General features: G+C 37.0%; 1 protein-coding gene and 1 long non-coding RNA gene across 3 annotated transcripts in view; one reads left to right on the top strand and one right to left on the bottom strand.

Annotated features, from left to right (window-relative positions):
• AGL (amylo-alpha-1, 6-glucosidase, 4-alpha-glucanotransferase) overlaps window positions 1-22127 on the top strand; it is a 72649-nt gene that overhangs the window by 45372 nt on the left and 5150 nt on the right. The window contains exons 26-33 of one of the 2 annotated variants that reach the window (XM_024233359.3): window positions 3866-4091; window positions 5899-6010; window positions 13898-14033; window positions 15622-15734; window positions 16748-16959; window positions 18606-18703; window positions 19632-19719; window positions 19828-19961. In XM_024233359.3, the coding sequence (XP_024089127.2) occupies window positions 3866-4091; window positions 5899-6010; window positions 13898-14033; window positions 15622-15734; window positions 16748-16959; window positions 18606-18703; window positions 19632-19719; window positions 19828-19961 (1119 nt within the window). Of the gene's footprint in view, window positions 1-3865; window positions 4092-5898; window positions 6011-13897; window positions 14034-15621; window positions 15735-16747; window positions 16960-18605; window positions 18704-18793; window positions 19196-19631; window positions 19720-19827; window positions 19962-22127 lie in introns of those variants that run through there. The other variant, XM_054530726.2, reaches the window with a different exon arrangement.
• Window positions 16131-22127, bottom strand: part of LOC129049936 (uncharacterized) — a 29280-nt gene continuing 23283 nt past the window's right edge. The window contains exon 5 of the long non-coding RNA XR_008513349.2: window positions 16131-16434. This is a non-coding gene — a long non-coding RNA (uncharacterized LOC129049936). The remainder of the gene's footprint in view (window positions 16435-22127) is intronic.

Raw genomic sequence — 22127 nt, 5'->3', positions numbered from 1 at the left:
AGCCTTGTAACCTCCAGTTTTATGTTTTCTAGACTTAAAATGGTTTTTTTGTTTTTGTTTTTTGTTTTTTGTTTTTGAGACAGAGTCTCGCACTGTCGTCTGGGCTGGAGTGCAGCGGCACAATCTCGGCTCACTGCAACCTCCGACTCCACCACCCGGGTTGAAGCCATTCTGCTGCCTCAGCCTCCTGAGTAGCTGAGATTACAGGCACCCGCCACCACGCCCAGCTAATTTTTGTATTTCTAGTAGAGACGGGGTTTCACCGTTGTTGGTCAGGCTGGTCTTGAACTCCCGACCTCGTGATTCGCCTGCCTCGGCCTCCCGAAGTGCTGGGATTACAGGCGTGAGCCACCGTGCCCAGCCGTAAAATGGTATTTTTTTAATGTCACAATAATATGAATGAACTTATTGGAGGTCGAAAGGAAAGCACTACAGCAGTGCCACTCAAAATGCATTCCACACATCAGTAGTGTCACCCTCACCTGAGAGCTTGTTAGAAATGCAGATTCTTGGACCCTATGCCAAACCTCCCAAATCCAAACCTGGACATAGAGAGAGTAGGGTTGGTGGGCAGAAATCTGTGTTTTCACAAGGTCTCTGGATGATTATCAACAATCTAAGGCTGAAGTTTGAAAGCACTGCTCTAAAAGTTAAGACTTTTAACAAAAGGGCATTTATACGATACCTTGTTTTGATGCCATCAGGAAAATAACTGAAGTTTGCATCTTTACATGCCAGAATTTTATTTTTGATACTTTTAAAATGGAAGTTTTTAGGTGGGCATCTGAAATGAATTGCATTTTTGCTAATTTGATATATAGTAAGACCTTTTCATGTTATCATTATGGAGCTATAGAAATTTAGGAAGCTGTTTGCTTCTTCCCTAAATGCCCCTGAATTACTGATTTAGAAGAAGGAAATTACATCAGACTGCCAGCTTCTAATCCTGGTTCCAAACTACCAACTGACAAATTACCTTACTGGGTACTTGGGAGGATCAAATGAACACATACAGTTAAGGTGTCTAGAGTAATATCTGCCACATGCTAAACAGTTCATAAATGTTAGTTTTTATCATTATTAATGTTTAGGCTCCCAATTATCACCTCTATGCAATATCACAAATTTGTGCTGCTTAATTTTACATAGAACTGTCTAGATTATTGGTTAGCAAACTATGGCCTGTCATCTGTTTTGTATGGCCTATGAGCAAAGAATAGCTTTTACCTTTTTTTTTTTTTTTTTTTTTTGAGACAGAGTCTTGCTCTGTCACTCAGGCTGGAGTGCAGTGCGCGATCTCCGCTCACTGCAAGCTCCACCTCCTGGGTTCACGCCATTCTTCTGCCTCAGCCTCTCAAGTAGCTGGGACTACAGGTGCCCGCCACCACGCCCGGCTAATTTTTTGTATTTTTAGTAGAGACCGAGTTTCACCATGTTAGCCAGGATGGTCTCGATCTCCTCACCTTGTGATCCGTCTGCCTCATCCTCCCAAAGTGCTGGGATTACAGGCGTGAGCCACCGCGCCCGACCAGAATAGCTTTTATCTTTTTCTTTTTAAAGGGTCATTTAAAAGAAGAAAGCATGTACAATAGAATTCATATATGTCCCACAAAGCCTAAAATAATTACTATATGGCCCTTTATAGAAAAGGTTTGCCTACCCCTGATCTAGAGGTGATTCCCAGAGAATAATATATTATCCCAGAGGGTATTTGTTAGGGTAGTGCTAGCTACCATATATTATAAACACTTAAAATCTTAATGGCTTTTCACAAATAAAATTTATTTCTTGCTTGTAGTCGTAGATGCATGCTCAGTAAGCAGCCTTCCACATACTGATTCAGGGAAGCAGGTTTCTTCCAGCTTGAGAATCTATCAGTTTCCATGGCTTCTGGGGCCTCTCCAGGAGGCAAGCAGAGAGGGAAAGAGAGCTGGGGGAACACACCTATTCTCCGTACACTTAACATGCGTCAGTTCTGGCCACAACCAACTGTAAGATTGGTTGCGAATTGTAGGAAATTCATTTTAGTGGACACATACCTCTACCACAGATGGTTCTATTTCCTCCCTCTATAGACGTAATCATGAATCAGAGGTCGTTTTATTAAAATGTACAAGATTGTTCCAGATGGTTAAGATTGCTAGCACTATGGCCAGGCGTGGTGGCTCACAACTGTAATCAGCACTTTGGGAGGCTGAGGCGGGCAGATTGCTTGAGGCCACAAGTTCAAGACCAGCCTGGGCAACAGGGTCTCTTAAAAAAACAAATATATATGTATAGAGAGAGAGCTAGTATTCTGACCTTTTCTTAATTGAAAGTGTCACTGTCTATACTAACATTTTTATACTTTATAAATAAAAAGTTTCCCATTGCATTACTGTTGAAAAGATGGGCATTAAACTTAGACATAGAATTAATAAAAATTTGAGTGGTTTTAGCCAAAAAGCAGTAAGGCCTAGACATTTTAAATAACATTTCCAAGGCCACACAGATGGCAAAGCTAGGATTTAGACTTCAGCCTTCTTATTTCTTAATTTCATGCTGTTTCTAGAGTGCCATTGCTGTCTTACAAACAAAATTTTCGTTTGGTATATAATAGTAAAATAACGCTTTAAAAAATAAACTGTCTTCTACCAGTTTTTAAACTGGTTGAATTATGTTTTTCAAGGTCAGCTTCCACCAGTTTGTTTTCTTTCTCTCTCTCTCTCTCTTTCTCTCTCTCCTTCCCTCCTTCCCTCCCTCCCTCCATCTCTCCTTCCCTCTCTCCTTCCCTCTCTCCTTCCCTCTCTCCTTCCCTCTCTCCTTCCTTCCTTCCTTCCTTTCTTTCTTTCCTTCTTTCTTTCTTTTCTTTCTTTTTTTTGAGATGGAGTCTCGCTCTGTCATCCAGGCTGGAGTGCTGTGGCGCAATCTCTGCTCACTGCAAGCTCCGCCTCCCTGGTTCACGCCGTTCTCCTGCCTCAGCCTCCCGAGTAGCTGGGATTACAGGCGCCCGCCACTACGCCCGGCTAATTTTTTGTATTTTTAGTAGAGACGGGGTTTCACTGTGTTAGTCAGGATGGTCTTGATCTCCTGACCTCGTGATCCACCCGACTCAGCCTCTCAAAGTGCTAGGATTACAGTCGTGAGCCACCACGCCCGGCCTTCTTTCTTTTCTTTCTTCTTTTTTTTTTTTTTTTTTTGATAGAGTCTTGCTCTGTTGTCCAGACTGGAGTACACTGGCACATTCTCAGCTCACTGCAACCTCTGCCTCCTGGGTTCAGGCAATTCTCTTGCCTCCGCCTTCTCAGTAGCTGGGACTACAGGCACGCACCACCATTCCCGGCTAATTTTTGTATTTTTAGTAGAGACAGGGTTTCACCATGTTGACCAGGCTGGTCTCAAACTCCTGACCTCAGGTGTTCCGCCTGCCTCGGCCTCCCAAAGTGCTGAGATTACAGGTGTGAGCCACCATGCCCGGCCAGTTTGTTTTCTTATATGTATGTTTTACTCTTGGTTTCTGCTATTTAAAATAATAAAGTTCAGGTTTAATAGTTACTTTGATTTTGAAATACCGTAGACTTCAAAAGTAGAATCTGGAGCTGTGAGGGACCTTAAAAATCACCCAGTCCAATCTCAAATGAAAAAACTGTATCAAAGAGGGAGTCACACAGATTGTTAGCATAAAATTCTAGTCTAGAATCAAGGTTCCTGACTTTAATTCAGTACTTACTGTATCGTACTATGACTACTTTCTACATGAAAATATAAAGAAATAGGGCAAGAGAGAAAACGCATTCAAAATATAGTCACCAAAAGTGACTGGTTTTTGTCTTCAATTTTTAAGTGTTTGTTTTCATTTCTGACCCACTTAATTCTGTTGTTTTAGGAATATTATTTTAGCATTTGCTGGTACCCTGAGGCATGGTCTCATTCCTAATCTACTGGGTGAAGGAACTTATGCCAGATACAATTGTCGGGACGCTGTGTGGTGGTGGCTGCAGTGTATCCAGGATTACTGTAAAGTGGTTCCAAATGGTCTAGACATTCTCAAGTGCCCAGTTTCCAGAATGTATCCTACAGATGATTCTGCTCCTTTGCCTGCTGGCGCACTGGTAAAGATATTTCTTAAAATATTTTTTTTTCTGAAAAATGACTTTTAGTTTCTAATGTAAAAATAAGGGTAATTAAGAATCCAAATCTTACGAATTATTCAAATATCAGTATTGATTTGGCACCTGCTGGTACTATAAGTGATTGGTCTTTGCCTGAAGTACTTTGCAACGTGGTAGAAGAGATGATGATGTGTACATAAATATGGCCATTGCAATAGAGTGTAGAGGAAGTGTTGTGTAGTCTCTTAAAGAGAGAGAAGGTCCAGTAGGTAGGTCTCAGGGAGAACTTTAGAAAGTAGCTAAAGTTTCACCTAAATGAGCCATAAAAGGTGAGTAGGACTTTAGGAGAGGTGGAGAAAGTTGTTGGGAGACATTAGAGTTGAAAAGAATCCAGGTGTATGGCACACACCTGTAATCTCAGCTTCTCAGGGGACTGAGACAGAAGGATCACTTGAGGCGAGGAGTATGAGTCCAGCCTAGGTAACATAGCAAAACTCAGTCTCTTTATTAAAAAAAAAAAAAAAAGAGGAAAGGAATAATAGGGTTGCATAGTAGATTGAAGCACAGTTTAGGGGACATAGTACTTAATAGTGTTTTTGTAAGAGCCTAGGCTCTTATAAAATACGTTTTGTGAAAAAGTCAATATGGTTTGGCTTTTTGTGTAGGATACCTGCAGAGTAGTAAGAGATTATGGAAAGGGTGAGCCAGGTTATGGAGAGCCTTGACTACCATTCCAGGGAGCTTAAAGGTTATCTTACGAACAGTGAAGAATGGATAGACATTTTTGAGTGTTTTTTTCCCCTAATCAAGAATGGACAATAATACTATACTTTTGCCACTTCTGATCTGCCTTTATGTTAATAGTTTGGTATATATGACTGGGGGGACGGGGAGGGGATAGTAGCTGTGTAAGCTACTTCAAGGCTAGCATATGTTTGTGTCCTCATGATATTTATTTATATCATGAAGTACTCAACATTTGTCCAAAATTTTTTTATTTGTCCTCTGTTATCAACTGACATTTCTGTTACAATGAATATAGGTTCATGCTATCAGGCAGGTAATTATTTTACACATAACTATTTGTTTTCTCACAGTTTATCCAAAAATATTTATTCACAGCATTATAATTTTAATAATTACTAGTAGAATTTTTATATTATAGAGTTTTGGTTTTATTCAGAGTCTTTAAAATGAAATATAATAAACATGTAAGGACTCTAAACATTTTGCTTCTATTTAACATTCTTCACCTTATTTTTAAAAATATAATTATATATTTCCCCAAATGTCATCCTGAGCATCACATTTATTATTTATATGGGTAAAGAAAATGACTTATGAATTCTTTACATTCACTGGGGTATTTTCTAAAGTCATTATGGATCCTCAAATTTGAGAGTTTCCCTTTAGCTCATAATTTGCCCCCATTACCTGTGTATGCAGATGAGTAAGAATAGCAATGCCAATTTAAAATTCAGATGCTGGATAACAAGCTAGGTTCGTTTATTAGCTGAAGAGATCACTCTAATAGAAACTGTAGAAGCTCACTAGATTCATTTTTGTGTATCAGCAGATTATTTTATGTCACAGACATGAATAGTCAAAACTACTGATGTTAAATATTTGTATGCTCATCTGTATTATTTGGTATATAGGAGCTGCTTCTTCCCTGGCCTCACCCCAATTCCTATTTCTCACTCCAAAGGAAAGTATATATTTTCACATTACTTCAGTTGTCGGATTTGGGGGAAAATAAGAAAAATGTAATTTCTAACAGAGGTGACACCCATTATGTCTCAAACAGGATCAGCCATTGTTTGAAGTCATACAGGAAGCAATGCAAAAACACATGCAGGGCATACAGTTCCGAGAAAGGAATGCTGGTCCCCAGATAGATCGAAACATGAAGGACGAAGGTACAGAACTTTAACTGCAATAGTACAAATTCATCGAGGTGATGAAATTAAACCTTGCAATTGTTCACTTACTTAGTAAATATTTGTGTGCCAAACCTCACGATATAATGATGAAAAAGATTAACATAGTTCCTGATCTCACCAAGTTTTTAGTTTCTAGCAGAAAAATAAAATTTTTTATCTTTTGTCAGCCAGTTTGAAAGATAATTTTGGTGGTTTCATTTATAACTGTAATAATCGCCATGAACTGCATGCTTACTATGTGCTAGGCATTGTGGTAACACTTTACCTATGTTATTACCATTTAACACTCCCCAAAACATTGGGAATGAGTGATATTGTGTCCATTTTTTTTATTACTATACTTTAAGTTCTAGGGTACATGTGCACTATGTGCAGGTGTGTTACATATGTATACGTGTGCCATGTTGGTGTGCTGCACCCGTTAACTCATCATTTACATTAGGTATATCTCCTAATGCTATCCCTCCCCCGTCCCCCCACTCCACAACAGGCCCCAGTATGTGATGTTCCCCTTCCTGTGTCCTGAGTGTTCTCATTGTTCAGTTCCCATCTATGAGTGAGAACATGTGGTGTCTGGTTTTTTGTCCCTGCGATAGTTTGCTGAGAATGATGGTTTCCAGCTTCATCCATGTCACTACAAAGGACATGAACTCATCCTTTTTTTATGGCTGCATAGTATTCCATGGTGTATATGTGCCACATTTTTTTAATCCAGTCTATCATTGATGGACATTTGGGTTGGTTCCAAGTCTTTGCTATTGTGAATACTGCCGCAATGAACATACGTGTACATGTGTCTTTATAGCAGCATGATTTATAATCCTTTGGGTATATACCCAGTAATGGGATGGCTGGGTCAAATGGTATTTCTAGTTCTAGATCCTTGAGGAATCGCCACACTGTCTTCCACAATGGTTGAACTAGCTTACAGTCCCACCAACAGTGTAAAAGTGTTCCTATTTCTCCACATCCTCTCCAGCACCTGTTGTTTCCTGACTTTTTAATGATCGCCATTCTAACTGGTGTGAGATGGTATCTCATTGTGGTTTTGATTTGCATTTCTCTGATGGCCAGTGATGATGAACATTTTTTCATGTGTCTGTTGGCTGCATAAATGTCTTTGCCCACTTTTTGATGGGGTTGTTTGTTTTTTTCTTGTAAACTTGCTTGAGTTTTTTGTAGATTCTGGATAACTGAAGCAGAGTAGCTTGCCCAGAGTCACATAGCTACTAAGTGGTAGAGGTAGACTTTACTCATGATCTATCTCGAGAGCCTAGGCACTTACAAAATACTTTTTGTAGAAAGGTTTATTTGTATATGGTATTAAAATAAATGTGCTTTTCTAACTTCTCTTGAGTTCATCATATTCCTTATCTCATGGCACACTATCATTGCCGCCAATGCAAGGCTAGTAGTAATTTATTTCATTTTATTCCCCATTCCCCTTAGTCATTCCAATGTGTTTATTGTATATTTATTTTGTAAAACATGCATTGTTTTATGTCCATGTGCGTTTTTTAAACTTTGTAATTTTGAAAGATTAGACTCACAAGAAGTTGAAAAAATGATACATAGTATGCCATGAACTCTTCACCCAGTACAGCATCAGAATCAGGAGATTAACATTAGTATGTTTTCAACTTTTACCAGTTTTTACATTCACGTGTGTGTGTATGTGTATGTGTAGATCCGTGCAATTTGACCCCATGTATAGCTTCATGTAGCCACTGCCATAATCAAGATACAGAACTGGTCCATCACCATAAAGATCTTTGTGTACCCTTTTAGGGTTACACCTAACACTCCACCCCCAGCCTTGGTCTCTGGCAGCTACTAATCTGTTCTGCAACTCTATAGTTTTGTCATTTTGAGAATGTTTTATGAATGAAACCATATACTATATAACCTTTTGAGATTGATTTTTTCACTGTGCATAACGCCCTTAAGATCCATCCAAGTTGTTGCATTTATCAATAGTTTATTCCTTTTTATTGCTGAGTAGTATTCCCTTTTATGCATATACCAGTATTTATTTAACCATTCATCCAAACCATTCATCCATTGAAGGACATTTGGGTTGTTTTCATGTTTTGGCTAATACGAATAAAGCTACTATGAACATTCATGTACAAGTTTTTGCGTGACACGTAAGTTTTCATTTTTTCTGGGATAAATGTCCAAGAATGGGATTGGTTCATATAGTAAGTATATGTTTTGTTTTAGAAGAAACTGCCAAACTATTTACCACAGTGTTTTACCATTTTAATAAATTCCCGCCAGCAAACTGGAGAGATCCAGTTTTGCTACATCTTGCCAGCATTTGGTGGTACCCCTTTCTTTTAAGCTGTTCAGATAGCTTCATAGACCACTACAAACTGTGTGTGGTCGGGGGTGGGTCTGAGATGGAGTCTCGCTCTGTCCCCCCAGCTGGAGTGCAGTGGCGCAATCTCAGCTCACTGCAATCTCCGCCTCCTGGGTTCAAACGATTCTTGTACCTCAGCCTCCCAAGTAGCTGGACTACAGGCGCATGCCACCACACCTGGCTAATTTTTTGTAATTTTTGTTGTTGTTGTTGTTGTTGTTGTTTTAGTAGAGATGAGGCTTCACCATGTTTTGGCCAGGCTGGACATTGTGGTTTTAATTTGCATTAAATTGCATTTAATGGCTAATGGTGTGGAATATCTTTTCATGTGCTCATTTGCCATCCATCTTCCCTCTTTGCTGAAATGTCAGTTCATGTATTTTGCACATTGTCTCTTTCTTTATTATTTTTTAGAGACAGGGTCCCACTCTTGTCACCGAGACTGGATGGCAGTGGTGCATCATAGCTCACTCAACCTCTAATTCCTGGGTTTAAGCAGTCCTCCTGCCTCAGACTGTCAAGTAGCTGAAACTACACGTGTGCACCACTGGACCAGGCTAATTTCTTTTTTTAATTTTTTTGTAGAGATGGGAGTCTCCCTATGTTCCCCAGGCTTGTCTTGAATTCCTGACCTCAAGCAGTCCTCCAGCCTCGGCTTCCTAAAGTGCCAGGATTACAGGGATGAGCCACTGAGCCCAATCTCTTTTGTCCATTTTATAATTGTATAATTGAAGTGCTGTTTTTTGTTTTGTTTTGTTTTTAGTATTGGTTTTTTTTTATTGTGGTAAAATAGACATAATGTATATTTACCATTTTACCATAAAAGTTACAATTTTAGCCATTTTAAGTGTACAATTCAGTGGCTTTAAGTACAGTCACATTGTTGTGCAACCATCATCACTGTCCATCTCCAGAACTTTGTCATCATTCTTAATTGAAGCAGTAACTCCTCATTATCTCCTTCCCCAGCCCCTGGAACCACTATCCTACTTTCTGTCTATAAATTCAGTTATCCTAGGGACCTCATATAAGCGGAATCATACAGTCTTTGCCCTTTTGTACCTGGCTTATTTCACTTAGCATAATTATTTTTTATCAATACATAAGAGTTGTACATACTTAGCATAATTCTTTTGAAGTTCAGCCATGTTGTAGCAGGTGTCATAATTTTATTCCTTTTTTTGTTTTTTTTTTGTGATAAAAAGCACGTAACATTAAATTTACCTCAGCCATTTTCAAGTGTACAGTTCAGTAGTGTTAAGTATATTAACATTGTTGTGGAACAGATCTCTAGAACTTTTTTACCTTGCAAAACAAACTCTATACTCGTGAAACACTAGTTCTTCCTCCTCTGTCCCCACTCTTCCCAGGCCTTAGTAACCACCTTTCTACTTTCTGTCCCTGTGATTTTGACTACTTTACATACTTCATATGAGTGAAATCATGCAGTATTTGTTCTTTTGTGACTGATTTTTTCCACTTATCATAATGCCAAGGTTCATCCATCTCATAGCATGTGACAGGATTCCCTTCTTTTTCAAGGCTGCATAATATTCCATTGTATGCATACATTTTCTTTATTCATTCATTGCCAGTGGGCATTTTATTGCTTCCATCTCTTGGCTCTTGTGCATAATGCTGCAGTTAACATGTGTATGCAAATATCTCTTCAGGATCCTGCTTTCATTTTTATGTATATATACCCAAAGTCAAATGCTAGATTGTATTTTAATTCTATTTCTAATTTTTTGAGAAACTTCTATAATATTCTCCATAATGGCTGCAACATTTACATTCCCACAACTATTCGAATTTCTCTGCATCCTTGCTAACACCTGGTATTTTCTGTTCTTTTGATAGTTACCATCCTAATGGGTGTGAGGTGATATCTCATTCTGGTTTTGATTTGCATTTCCCTAATGATTAGAAGTGTTCACCATCTTTTTATATGTTTGTTTGCCAATTATGGGTCTTCTTTGGAGAATTGTCTATTGAAGCCCTTTGCCCATTTTTTAATTGGTTTTTGGTTTTTTGGTTATTGACTTGTAGAAGTTTCTTATATATTCTGGATATTAACCCCTTATCATACATATGAGAATTTCATTTCTTTTTAAGGCTGAATAATATTCCATTGTATGTATATACCACATTTTGTGTTTCCATTCATTTGTCAATGGACATTTGGGTTATTCCCACCTTTTGGCTATTGGGAATAATGCTGCTGTGAACATTGGTGTACAAATATCAGTTTGAGTCCCTGCTTTCAATTCTTTTGGGTATCTACCTGGAAGAGAACTTGCTGGATCATATGATAATTGTTTGTTGACCTTTTCGAGGAACTACCATACTGTCTTCCACAGTGGCTGTGCCATTTTACACTCTTACTAATAGTAAACAGGCTTCCATTCATCTATATCCTCACCAGTACTTGTTTTTTTCTGTTTTTGTTTTTTTGGTTTTTGTTTTTGTTTTTTTGTTTGTTTGTTTTTGTTTTTTTGTGTGTGTGGTTTTTTTTGCTAGTAGCCATCCTAATGGCTATGAGGTGGTATCTCATGGTTTTGATTTGCATTTCCTTAATGATTTCTTAGTGATGTTGAGCATCTCTTCATGTGCTTGTAGGCATACATATATCTTCTTTGGAGAAATGTCTATTCACATCCTTTGAATTTAGGGAATGAATTGAGTTCTTTTCTTATTGAGGTGCAGGGTGCTTTATATATTCTGGATACGAAACACTTACTAGATATGATTTGCAAATATTTTCTCCCATATTGTGGGTTGTCTATTCACTATCTTAAAAGTATCCTTTGATAAACAAAAGTTTCTGATTTTGATTAAGTCCAGTTTATCTACTTTTGTACCTGTGCCTATTGTATCCTATGCAAAAAAGCCTCATCAAATTCAGTGTCATGAAGCTTTTGCCATACATTTTTGTCTAAGAATTTTATAGTTTTAGGTCTTTGATCCATATTGAGTTAATTTTTGCATATGATATTAAGTCCAAGTCCATTTTTTTTGCATGTGAATATCCAGTTTACTCAGCTCCATTTGCCAAAAAATAATAAACTGTCCCTTCCCCAATGAATGGTCTTGGCACCCTTGTCAAAAAAACATTTGACTATATATACAGGGTTTATTTCTGGGTTCTCTGTTCATAGGCCTCTGTGTCTGTCTTTATGACAGAACCACACTGTTTTGGTTAGTGTAGCTTTGTAGTAAGTCTTGAAATGAGGAAGCATGAGTCTTCTAACTTTGTTCTTTTTCTAGATTGTTTTGGCTATTCAAGGTCCCTGGAGATTCCATATTTATTTTAAGATGGAGTTTTCTATTTCTACAAAACATCATTCTCTTTGGAGCATTTTTATGATACCTCCCTTAAGCTTTTCTGTCAGATATTTCCAACATCTGAGTCACCTCAGTGTTGTCACCTGTTAATTGCCTTTTCTCATTCAGGTTGCGATTTTCCTGGTTCTTGGCCTGACAAGTAGTTTTTCGTGTTTTCCTAGACCTTTGGATGTTATAGGACACTGGATCCTATGAAATCTTTCATTTTACCAAGTAGCCGTTATTTAAGTTTAGTATGCAACTTCTGGCCTAGTCTTGTGGGCTGTGGTTTCAGTAACAATTTAATATTTAGCAAGGTTATTCTGGTCTACTTCATTCACGGGCTATCAGGAGGCCACTCAGGAAACCTGAGTGGAATTCCACACTGTGTAATTTACTTCTCAAACCTTTGGGTGTGTTAATGCTCATCTGTTTCACATGTAGATTGGTCAGAGCCTGCCCAGGACTTCCTATACAGCTTTAAAGCATCGTTTTTGCAGCTTCCTCCTCTTCAGATCTTCCCTGAAATCTCTAGTTGGGAGTGTGAGGGGCACCCCATCACTGCTGGGCAAGGCATGGAAATCCGGACTCTCCACTCAGTCTCTGCTGACAGCATGCTGTCAGGAGAGGGTAGCACTGTCCCTAACGACCTGCTTCCACTGGGGGTGGAAGTCCATACTCCCCACCCAGTTTGTGCTAACATCATGCAGCAGCGGTGGGAAACACCCTGGGCTGCCTGCTGCCGCCCCAAGGCCACCTACTACTGCCAGGTTGGGCATGGAAGTTCAGACTCCCCAGATTCCCCTCGTGGTGTCCGCGGGTACCAAGCTGCTGAGGAAGGGGAGCACTGCCTTAAGCTATCTGCTACCCCCAGGTAGGGGATAGGAGTCCAGGCTTCCACTCAGTCTCCACTGACATTCCAGGGAGAAAGGACATCCATGGTGTTTGCTGGCATAGGGCGGATGTTGTCATAAAAGTTTCTGTCTGGTTAGGGTCCCTCTTTCCTTTTCCTTTGGCTAGAGTCAATTGGTTTTTCTTGGAACTCTTTGTCATTACCTGTTGGAGATTGCAGGTTGCTTTTCCAAGTTTACATCTCACCCAGACTGGTATATATGGAGACTTAAAAAAAAAAGAAAAAAAAAACCAGGGAACTCACCACTATGACATTCTTCAAGTCTTGAGGTTCCTAGCCAATCTGCCTTCCTCTTTACACTTTTAGAGTCCTCCTATGATAGTCCACTGTATTACGCTCAGGGATTTTCATTGTACTTGAGAGGAAGATCAGGGAAAAATGAGTCTTCTCCCCTTTTTCATACCAGAAGTTTTTGAACTTTCTGTACTTATGTGTGTTTGAGTATGTGTAAATTACTTATGCTATATATTACATAGCGTATATTCAGTGTACTATAATATATACTATAATCAATAATTTATGTTTTGAGATTATACATAGATATTAGATATACCAGTATTATCTATGATTAAACTTTTGCAAAAAAGTTACCTTACTATATATGTCCTTTTGCAACTTGTTTTATTCAATCATTTTGTTTTGGAGATTTATCTTTTTTATATAAATTTAAGGGGTACAAGGGCAGTTTTGTTGCATGGATATATTGGGTAAGGGTGAAGTCTGGGCTTTTAGTGTAACCATCACCAAAATAATGTACATTGTACCCATTAAGTAATTTCTCATCTGTCCCTCTCATCTCACCCTTCTGAGTCTGGTATCTATTATTCCACACTCTGTCCATGTGCATACATTATTTAGCTCCATTTTGATACATGTAGATCCAGTTCATTAATTTCAAATGGTATAGAGGGTTTCCCATTGTATGAATAAACTACAGTGTTTATCCATTCCTCTATTGAGCAGTTATTTGTTGTGAATTCAAGCAATTTGGCAGTGAATATCCTCGTACACGTCTCCATGTGCACATGAGTAAGGGTTTCTCTGGAATATATATAGAGATGAAATTCCTATGTGGTAGAATATACACATCTCCAACTTTGTGCTTGTATATTCTGGATACAAAATAATAAGATACCACCAAACTGAGCTTCAGAGTGGTTGTCCTAGTTTATTATATTTAAAATTTTGTAAATGTTTTAAAATATTTGTATATACTATATATAATACTTATAAAATTTTATTTTATACATATTTTGTTTTTTAGGTTTTAATATAACTGCAGGAGTTGATGAAGAAACAGGATTTGTTTATGGAGGAAATCGTTTCAATTGTGGCACATGGATGGATAAAATGGGAGAAAGTGACAGAGCTAGAAACAGAGGAATCCCAGCCACACCAAGGTAGTGTAAATTTTATAGTGCTGTGTAATTATACCCTTCTTTTAAAAAGCACATACTTGTGGAATCTTTTATTCTGTTAACTATGAACTCTTTACATTAAGTCAATCAAAATTTCCCTGCCTTCCTCCCTTCATCTCCCCATTATACATGCACACAGTCCTGTTGATATAAGTTATCAAGTAACACTATCTGTTCTTTTCTGTAAGTGCTCGTGGGTTGATTCTCTACAAACACCTCAAAGGAAACATTTATGATTCATTATCCCAGTGGTTAAGACATTTTCGTAACCTGAACTGCTTATTGATGTAAACATTTCATTATGCCCATCTTTTGCAAACATAGAAAACAACCAATTGTTCTGTCTTTTATGAAATTCTTTCACTTTCTGAACCTTTTTTCCTCCTAATTTTTTAAATCTTTTTTCCTAGTGTTTGTCATTTAAGTTTTTATCATTTCAAATGCTAAATACATTATCATAAGCTATTAAAATCGCTTTTAATATTACTATCACTCAAATAACGTACTTTGTACCCATTAAGTAATGTCTATTAAAATAGCTTCTGATACTGTATTAAGCTGAGAAGTTATTTTCTTATTCTAATTTTTTTTTTTTTTTTTGAGAGAGCATCACTCTGTTGCCCAGGCTGTAGTGCAGTAGCACAATCATGGCTCACTGCAGCCTCTGTCTCCCAGGTTCAAGCAATTCTCCTGTCTCAGCCTCCCAAGTACCTGGGACTACAGGCGCACACTACCACACAGGCTAATTTTTGTATTTTTAGTGGAGACGAGGTTTCACCATGTTGACCAGGCTGATCTCAAACTTTTGGCCTTAAATGATCCACCTGCCTCAGCCTCCCAAAGTGCTGGGATTACAGAAATGAGCCACCGCACTCGGCCTCTTATTCTAAATTTTATCTTCAGTAAGAATTGTCCAAAAAATTTAATAGTTGTGTACTGAGTGTGGTAGCTAACGCCCGTAATCTCAACACTTTGGGAGGTTGGGAGGTTTGGAGGTTGAGGTGGGAGGATAGCTTGAACCCAGGAGTTCGAAACCAGCTTGGGCAACATAGTGAAGCCCCATCTCTACAAAAAATAATTAATAAATAAGTTGCCATCTTTACATGCTTTACCAATTTTTAAAAATCTATTTGGTACATTAGATCCTTGTACTTCCCTTTTATTTTTCTTAAAAATGAGCTTTCAAATTAATGTGTCTGCCTTCCCTCACTTTCTCCAGCCCTGTTTTTCATGTTTGCTATCTTTTCTCTAGTACCTTATCCCAATATTCGGATTCCTTACTCCTACCTTTTCCAACTGCCATCTTCTTTTATTTCACAATTCCCATTCTACATCATAGAATTTTTAAAAAATATGTGAAGATGATAGACAATGGCAAAACCATGAGAGGAAAAAATCTTTACATGATATAGTACACATTCCTATAGAGTAAGGATTTTTAAATAATTTTCATAATATGTTATATGATTCATATTATATGAATTATAATATGAATTATTTACTGAATGCCCTTTAAATAGTACTTAAAGGACTCCAACTTAGAGAATAAAAATACGTTTTTTAATTTTAGAGATGGGTCTGCTGTGGAAATTGTGGGCCTGAGTAAATCTGCTGTTCGCTGGTTGCTGGAATTATCCAAAAAAAATATTTTCCCTTATCATGAAGTCACAGTAAAAAGACATGGTAAGCTGGTTATTTTGTTTACAAAGAACCTTCAAATGTACTATGTATATATTCTCAACGTATGTAATCATTTGATTCTATCAGCTAATATCAGAAAACCCTTAAAATTAAGAAGAAAGAAAATTCATTAATTTACTAGTGTGAAAATTGTAACAATTCTAGTTGAACCATATTTTTAGCAACTTTGAACTGAGATAAGAAAGCAGCATAGCTATTGCCTTTATTGTGCTTGTCTTTTTCCTCAGTGTGACTGAGCAAGTTGCATTTCTGTGAGCAATTTTGCAATCTTTACGTGTCTTTTTCTAGAATAGTGCTGTCCAAAATAATGTGAACCACATACATAATTTTAAATTTTATAGTACCCACATTTTAAAAAGTAAAAAGAAACAGGTGAAATTGATTACAAGATATTTTATTAAATCAGCCAGGTGCAGTGGCTCATGCCTGTAATCTCCACACTTTGGGGGGGCCAAGGCAGGCAGATCACTTGAGCTCAGGAGTTTGAGACCATCCTGGGCAACATGAAACCTCATGTCTACAAGAAATACAAAAATTAGTAGGGTATGGTTATGTGAGCCTGTAGTCCCAGCTACTTGAGAGGCTGAGGTGGGAGGATGGCTTGAGCCCAGGAAGCGGAGGTTGCAGTGAGCCAAGTTCATACTACTGCACTCCAGCTTGGGTGGACAATACCAGATGCTGTCTTAAAAAAAAATTAAAAAAGACATTTTATTTAACTCAGTGTATGTATATAAGATATTGTTTCAACATGTAATCAATGTAAAATTATTCATGAGCTATTTTACATTCTTTTTGGGTGGAGCTACATCTTCATAATACAGCTTATATTTTACATTTATAACACATCTCAATTCAGACTGGCCACATTTTCCAAAAGTGGATAATTTATTGCCTTGTAGTAGATAAAAATAAACTAAATATTACTATTTGTCTGTAACTAGATGTGTGAATTGTTTTGAATGATTAAAACTACCGTGTCTTATGTCATTTTTCAGGAAAGGCTATAAAGGTCTCATATGATGAGTGGAGCAGAAAAATACAAGATAACTTTGAAAAGCTGTTTCATGTTTCAGAAGACCCTTCAGATTTAAATGAAAAGCATCCAAATCTGGTTCACAAACGTGGCATATACAAAGATAGTTATGGAGCTTCAAGTCCTTGGTGTGACTATCAGCTCAGGCCTAATTTTACCATAGCAATGGTTGTGGTAGGTGATTCGTTTGTAAAAACATTTCAAAAAATGATGTGCTAGAGTTTGCTTAGTTCCTTATTCCCATTTGTTTTCAAATTCACTTCATTGCTAAAAAGTAGTATATTGCTTACTAGCTAGTTTTAAATAGTCTTTCCTAATTAATCAAGTATTATGCATATCACTTTTAACCTGTAACATTCAGTATCCAAAAACAGAAAATAATAGATGATGACTAATGAAGTGCTTCCTAGAGTTTTTCACATTCAGAGCACACATAGAAGATGTTATTTGTGGCCAGATGCAGTGGCTCACACACTTTGCGGACTGAGGCAGGAGGATCACTTCAGCCCAGAAGTTTGAGACCAGCCTGGATATCATAATGAAGACCCACCTCCATATTTTAAAAAAAAGAAAAGAAAATGATATTTGTATAGCACAATAGGTTACATGGAGTAGGCTGCTTGTGCTATATCCAACTACTTCAGTTAGCCCCAGGCCCCACCCAGCTACCCTGAAAGCTGAGGGTCTCTGTATCCTACACACCTGTGCTATAACCAGTGCCTCAGCACACTAGTTGGAAAGCCCTGAACTAGTGAACTAAAGTGGATAGCTTCAATTAACATTCTGTTTTCATTGTTGCATTGCTGCAATTAGTTTTGTCCAGCAAAGAATTTTAGACTCTGCTTTTTTAAATCTATACTTTAGTCTAAAAATAAACTACAAGGAAGTAAAATAGAGAAGGTATGTGTTCTTCTATGCCTGGCTAGCTGTTTTCACATTGTCAAAAAGAGTACCAAACCTACTACTATAAATTATAGTAGAATGAAAAGTGTAAAAGTACACAAAGGTAGCTTTGGTTCAGTGTGGACCATTAAAATTAATGCATATTCTTCGTCAACAATGCTTTTCTCTTCTTTCTCTGTATCTCAGATAAATTAACTCATGCTATTGGAGTAAAAGTTCTGTATTTATTTATGGCCCCAGAAGCAAAAAATGGATATCAGATGTACTTAAAGAAAGCTATTATAAATCTGCTGAAGAATGAATTACATAAATTTAAGTGTGTGCTGTCTGGGTTCAGTGGCTCACACCTGTAATTCCAACACTTTGGGAGGCTGAGGTTGGAGGATTGTTTGAGCTCAGGAGTTCAAGATCAGCCTGGGCAACATAGTGAGACTTCATCTCCACAAAAATTTTACAAAAATATTAGCCATCTGTGGTGGTACACACCTGTAGTCCCAGCTGCTCAAGAGGCTAAGGCAGGATGATCGCTTGAGCCCAGGAGATTGAGGCTGCACTGAGCTCTGATCTCGCCACTGCACCCCAGCCTGGTGACTGAGCGAGACCCTGTCTCCAAAGGGGTTAAAATAAAAGTATGTTCTGCCTTCAGTGTAGCTGTGGCAACTTCCTTTTGGAGCTGAGTAACTTTCTTGAGGTGACACAGAGAAATAATCACCTTTAAAGGCTTTCCTAACTTCTACGGCCAAAAACAGTCCTTCTAAGTCAGCGTCATAGGATTAGATCTGTTTAGGCATCTACGCTCAAATTCTGACCCTCATGGTATTTTAAGTAATTTTTTTCAAGTTTATGAATAGTTTCTGTGGGTAGGAACTAATTCTGTGATCTTAAAAATTTGTATATTTGTTTTTGGCATTCACTAGGCCCCTGAGCTCTTTACTACAGAAAAAGCATGGAAAGCTTTGGAGATTGCAGAAAAAAAATTGCTTGGTCCCCTTGGCATGAAAACTTTAGATCCAGAGTAAGTTGGAATATAAGTATTAAGAATGTTGTTATTATATTTAATCCAAATACATTGACATCAACCATAATTTTTTTTTTTTTTTGCCAGGGCAACAAAAGGAAATGCCATCTCTACAAAAATAAAAGTTAAAAAAAAAATTAGCTGGGAGACATTGTGTACACCTGTAGTCCTAGCTACTCAGGAGGCTAAGGCAGGAGTATCACTTGAGCCCAGGAGATCAAGGCTGTAGTGAGCTATGATGGCACCACTGCACTCCAGGCTGCTTGACAGAATGAGACACTGTATTAAAACACACACACACACACACGCACACACACCCCAAAACCCACAATTAAAGCTTACTCTTGTGACCAGCTCTCCAAAAAAAGAAAAGTAACAAATGGAGTATAGATAACTGTGTTATAAGTTCCATGTATTATAATAAAGCAATATGTATATTCAGTTGCTATTTATAATCTGATAATAGGCCAATTTTAATTTTAAAATTGGAGAAGCTTAAAAATCAACTTTCCAATCTATAATTAATAAAACCATGTCTTTAATTTTTATTAATTCAAATTATTCTATGTATATTTCAATTATTAGATAGGCTTCAATATATTAGAGGCCTAGGAAATAGTTGACTTTAAACCAAACCATATTTAGTGCCAGGCTAACTTCTTTAAGGCAAGATACCAGAATATTTTACATTTTTTATATTAACCAGTATTTGTTAATCATTTTTAACACATAATTAAAGTCCTGTGAACTCAGTATGTACTAATTTAAGGTTAGATGGATGATGTACTAATGCCAAGCTTATTCTGTAGATTAGAAGACAAAATAATTGATTATTTCTCTTACCTTTGTTATTGAAATTTTTCTAATGCTTTTTACATAATATCTGATCATCTTTTATTTAACTTAAGTTTCAATCATTTTGCAGTGATATGGTTTACTGTGGAATTTATGACAATGCATTAGACAATGACAACTACAATCTTGCTAAAGGTTTCAATTATCACCAAGGACCTGTAAGAATTTCATTTATCTTCTGAGTTTCAGTTTAAATTATTTTTCAAGTAATTTTTAGATATTTATGGGTTTTTTTTTTGTCTTTACTTTTAAATAATCTTTTTTAGGAGTGGCTGTGGCCTATTGGGTATTTTCTTCGTGCAAAATTATATTTTTCCAGATTGATGGGCCCGGAGACTACTGCAAAGACTATAGTTTTGGTTAAAAATGTTCTTTCCCGACATTATGTTCATCTTGAGAGGTAAGTCATCAGGAGCATGTAATTTCCATAACTAGTGTTTAGTCAGTTTATTAGCTATTAGGTAAATTACAGTTTCTTAGAATTGATTTCTGTATGCCCTAGGTATCCCAATGAAAAGTGAAGCCTTTATTCTTTAACATGACAAATTCTGTTATATAATTTTCACTTTCTCTTATTTTGGGTTGTTACTTATTTTAAGTTGAGGTCTTGATATTGTGTGATTTATACATGTGGAATAGTCTTTGATTTTTAAAATTTCCCTGATGTTTTTGGATATGGTTAGCACAGGATAAATATAAAAACTGAAGGTACTCAGCCTGGGCCTTTTGAGTTAATTGATTTAAAGATGTATCAAGAAGTAGTTTTCAGAAATGCTTTCATTATAGTTAAAATACCAGAGTTGGTCTTTTGCCTGTTATTTCAAAAAACACTTTTCACTTCCTTGTCCTAATTATTAGCAAATAGACAGTGTCAGAGTTACATATCTTTATAAGAGTATAAATTCAGAGGGTATCTTAATTTCTCAAATTTTAGATTATACCTAAGTATATCTATATTCTATTCCTCAGATTATGAATAAACAGCACAAATTTTATCTCCTTTCTTACAAGCACATAAGGGACTTCTGCGTGTTTCATATTAATAGAGCCACTCCTGGTTTGTTTTGTTTGGTTGTCACCATGGTACAGATTTTACCATCCTTTTAACCTATTTATGTCTTTGTATTTAAAGTGGATTTCTTGTACATAGTAGCATGTAATCAGGCCTTGCTCTTGTGTAGCACGACAGTTTCTGCTTTTGGAATATTTAGACCATTTACACTTAGGGTGATTACTGAAATTGTGAAATTTAAATGTTTGTTGTCTGTTTATCCTGTCTGTTCTTTGTTAGCTTTTTCCTCTTTTTGTGCTTCTTTTGCATTGAATATTTATTATTTAATTTTAATCTCCTTTGTTGGCTAATTAGATGTAATTCTTGTTTATTTAAAATGGTTGCTTTAGGTTTATAGTATATGTCTTTATAGTTTACCTTCCAGTGATATACCACTTCAAGTAAGGTATAAAGAACCTTAAAATAGTATAGTTTTATTTTTCCCCTCCCGGCCTGTGTGCTATTATCATCATCCATTTTGCTTTTACCTATGTTATAACCCCCGACACTACATGGTTACTACATTTGTTTAGGCAGTCAGTTATGTTTTAATGATCTTTAAATAATATATTAAAAAGTCTAATTACTCTTATAGTTGCCTTTTTCAGTGCTCTTCATATGTTTGTGATGTTCTGTATCTCCATCTTGTATCATTTTCCTTCTACCCAAAGGACTTTCTCCATCATGTCTTGTAGTGTTTGCCTCCTCATGATGAATTTTTTCAATTCTTATAAGTGTAAAACATCTGTGTTTTGCCTTTATTTTAAAGATATTTTCACTATGTATAGAATTCAAAGTTAAGCTTTTTTCTCTTTCATACTTTAAGGTGGTTACATTGTTTTGATAAGAAATCTGCTATCATTTTTATGTCTAACCTACCATCACATCCATGCTGGTATTTTTCATTTCAACATTGTAGTTTTCATTTCTCAAAGTTTTATCTGGGTCTTTTTATATCTTCCATGTCTCCGCTTAATGTTTTGAACATGTGGAATATGATTACAGTGACTCTTTTAATATCCTTGTCTGCTAATTCATTTCTGGGTTGCTTTTGCTTGTGATTTTTCTCTTTATTATGGGTCATATCACCCTGCTTCTTTGCTTGGTAGTTTTTGTTTTTTGATTTTTGGAGTGACAGGGGTCTTGCTATCTTGCCCAGGCTGGTCTTGAACTCCTAGGCTCAAGCAGTCCTCCCACCTCGGCCTCCTGAAGTGCTGAGATTACAGGCATGAGCCACCACACCCAGCCATTTGCCTGGTTATTTTTTATTAGATACCAGATGTGAATTTTACCTTGTTGGGTGCTAGATTTTTGGTGTTTCTGTAAATGTTTTTGACCTTTGTTTTGGAATGCAGTGAAATTACTTGGAAACAGTTTGATCCTTTCTGGTCTTGATTTTAAGCTTGTTAGACCTGACCAGAATAGCATTTGGTCTAGGAATAATTATTCTCCATTAGTGAATCAAGACCCATCTGTGTTCTCTACCCTGATTTCAAAAATTATGACGTTTTCAAA

This window comes from Pongo abelii, chromosome 1, assembly GCF_028885655.2.
Source record: "Pongo abelii isolate AG06213 chromosome 1, NHGRI_mPonAbe1-v2.0_pri, whole genome shotgun sequence".
NCBI classification, from domain to species: Eukaryota; Metazoa; Chordata; class Mammalia; order Primates; family Hominidae; genus Pongo; species Pongo abelii.
The sequence above is the reverse complement of the archived record's forward strand: the minus strand, read 5'-3'. Positions and strand labels throughout refer to the sequence as shown.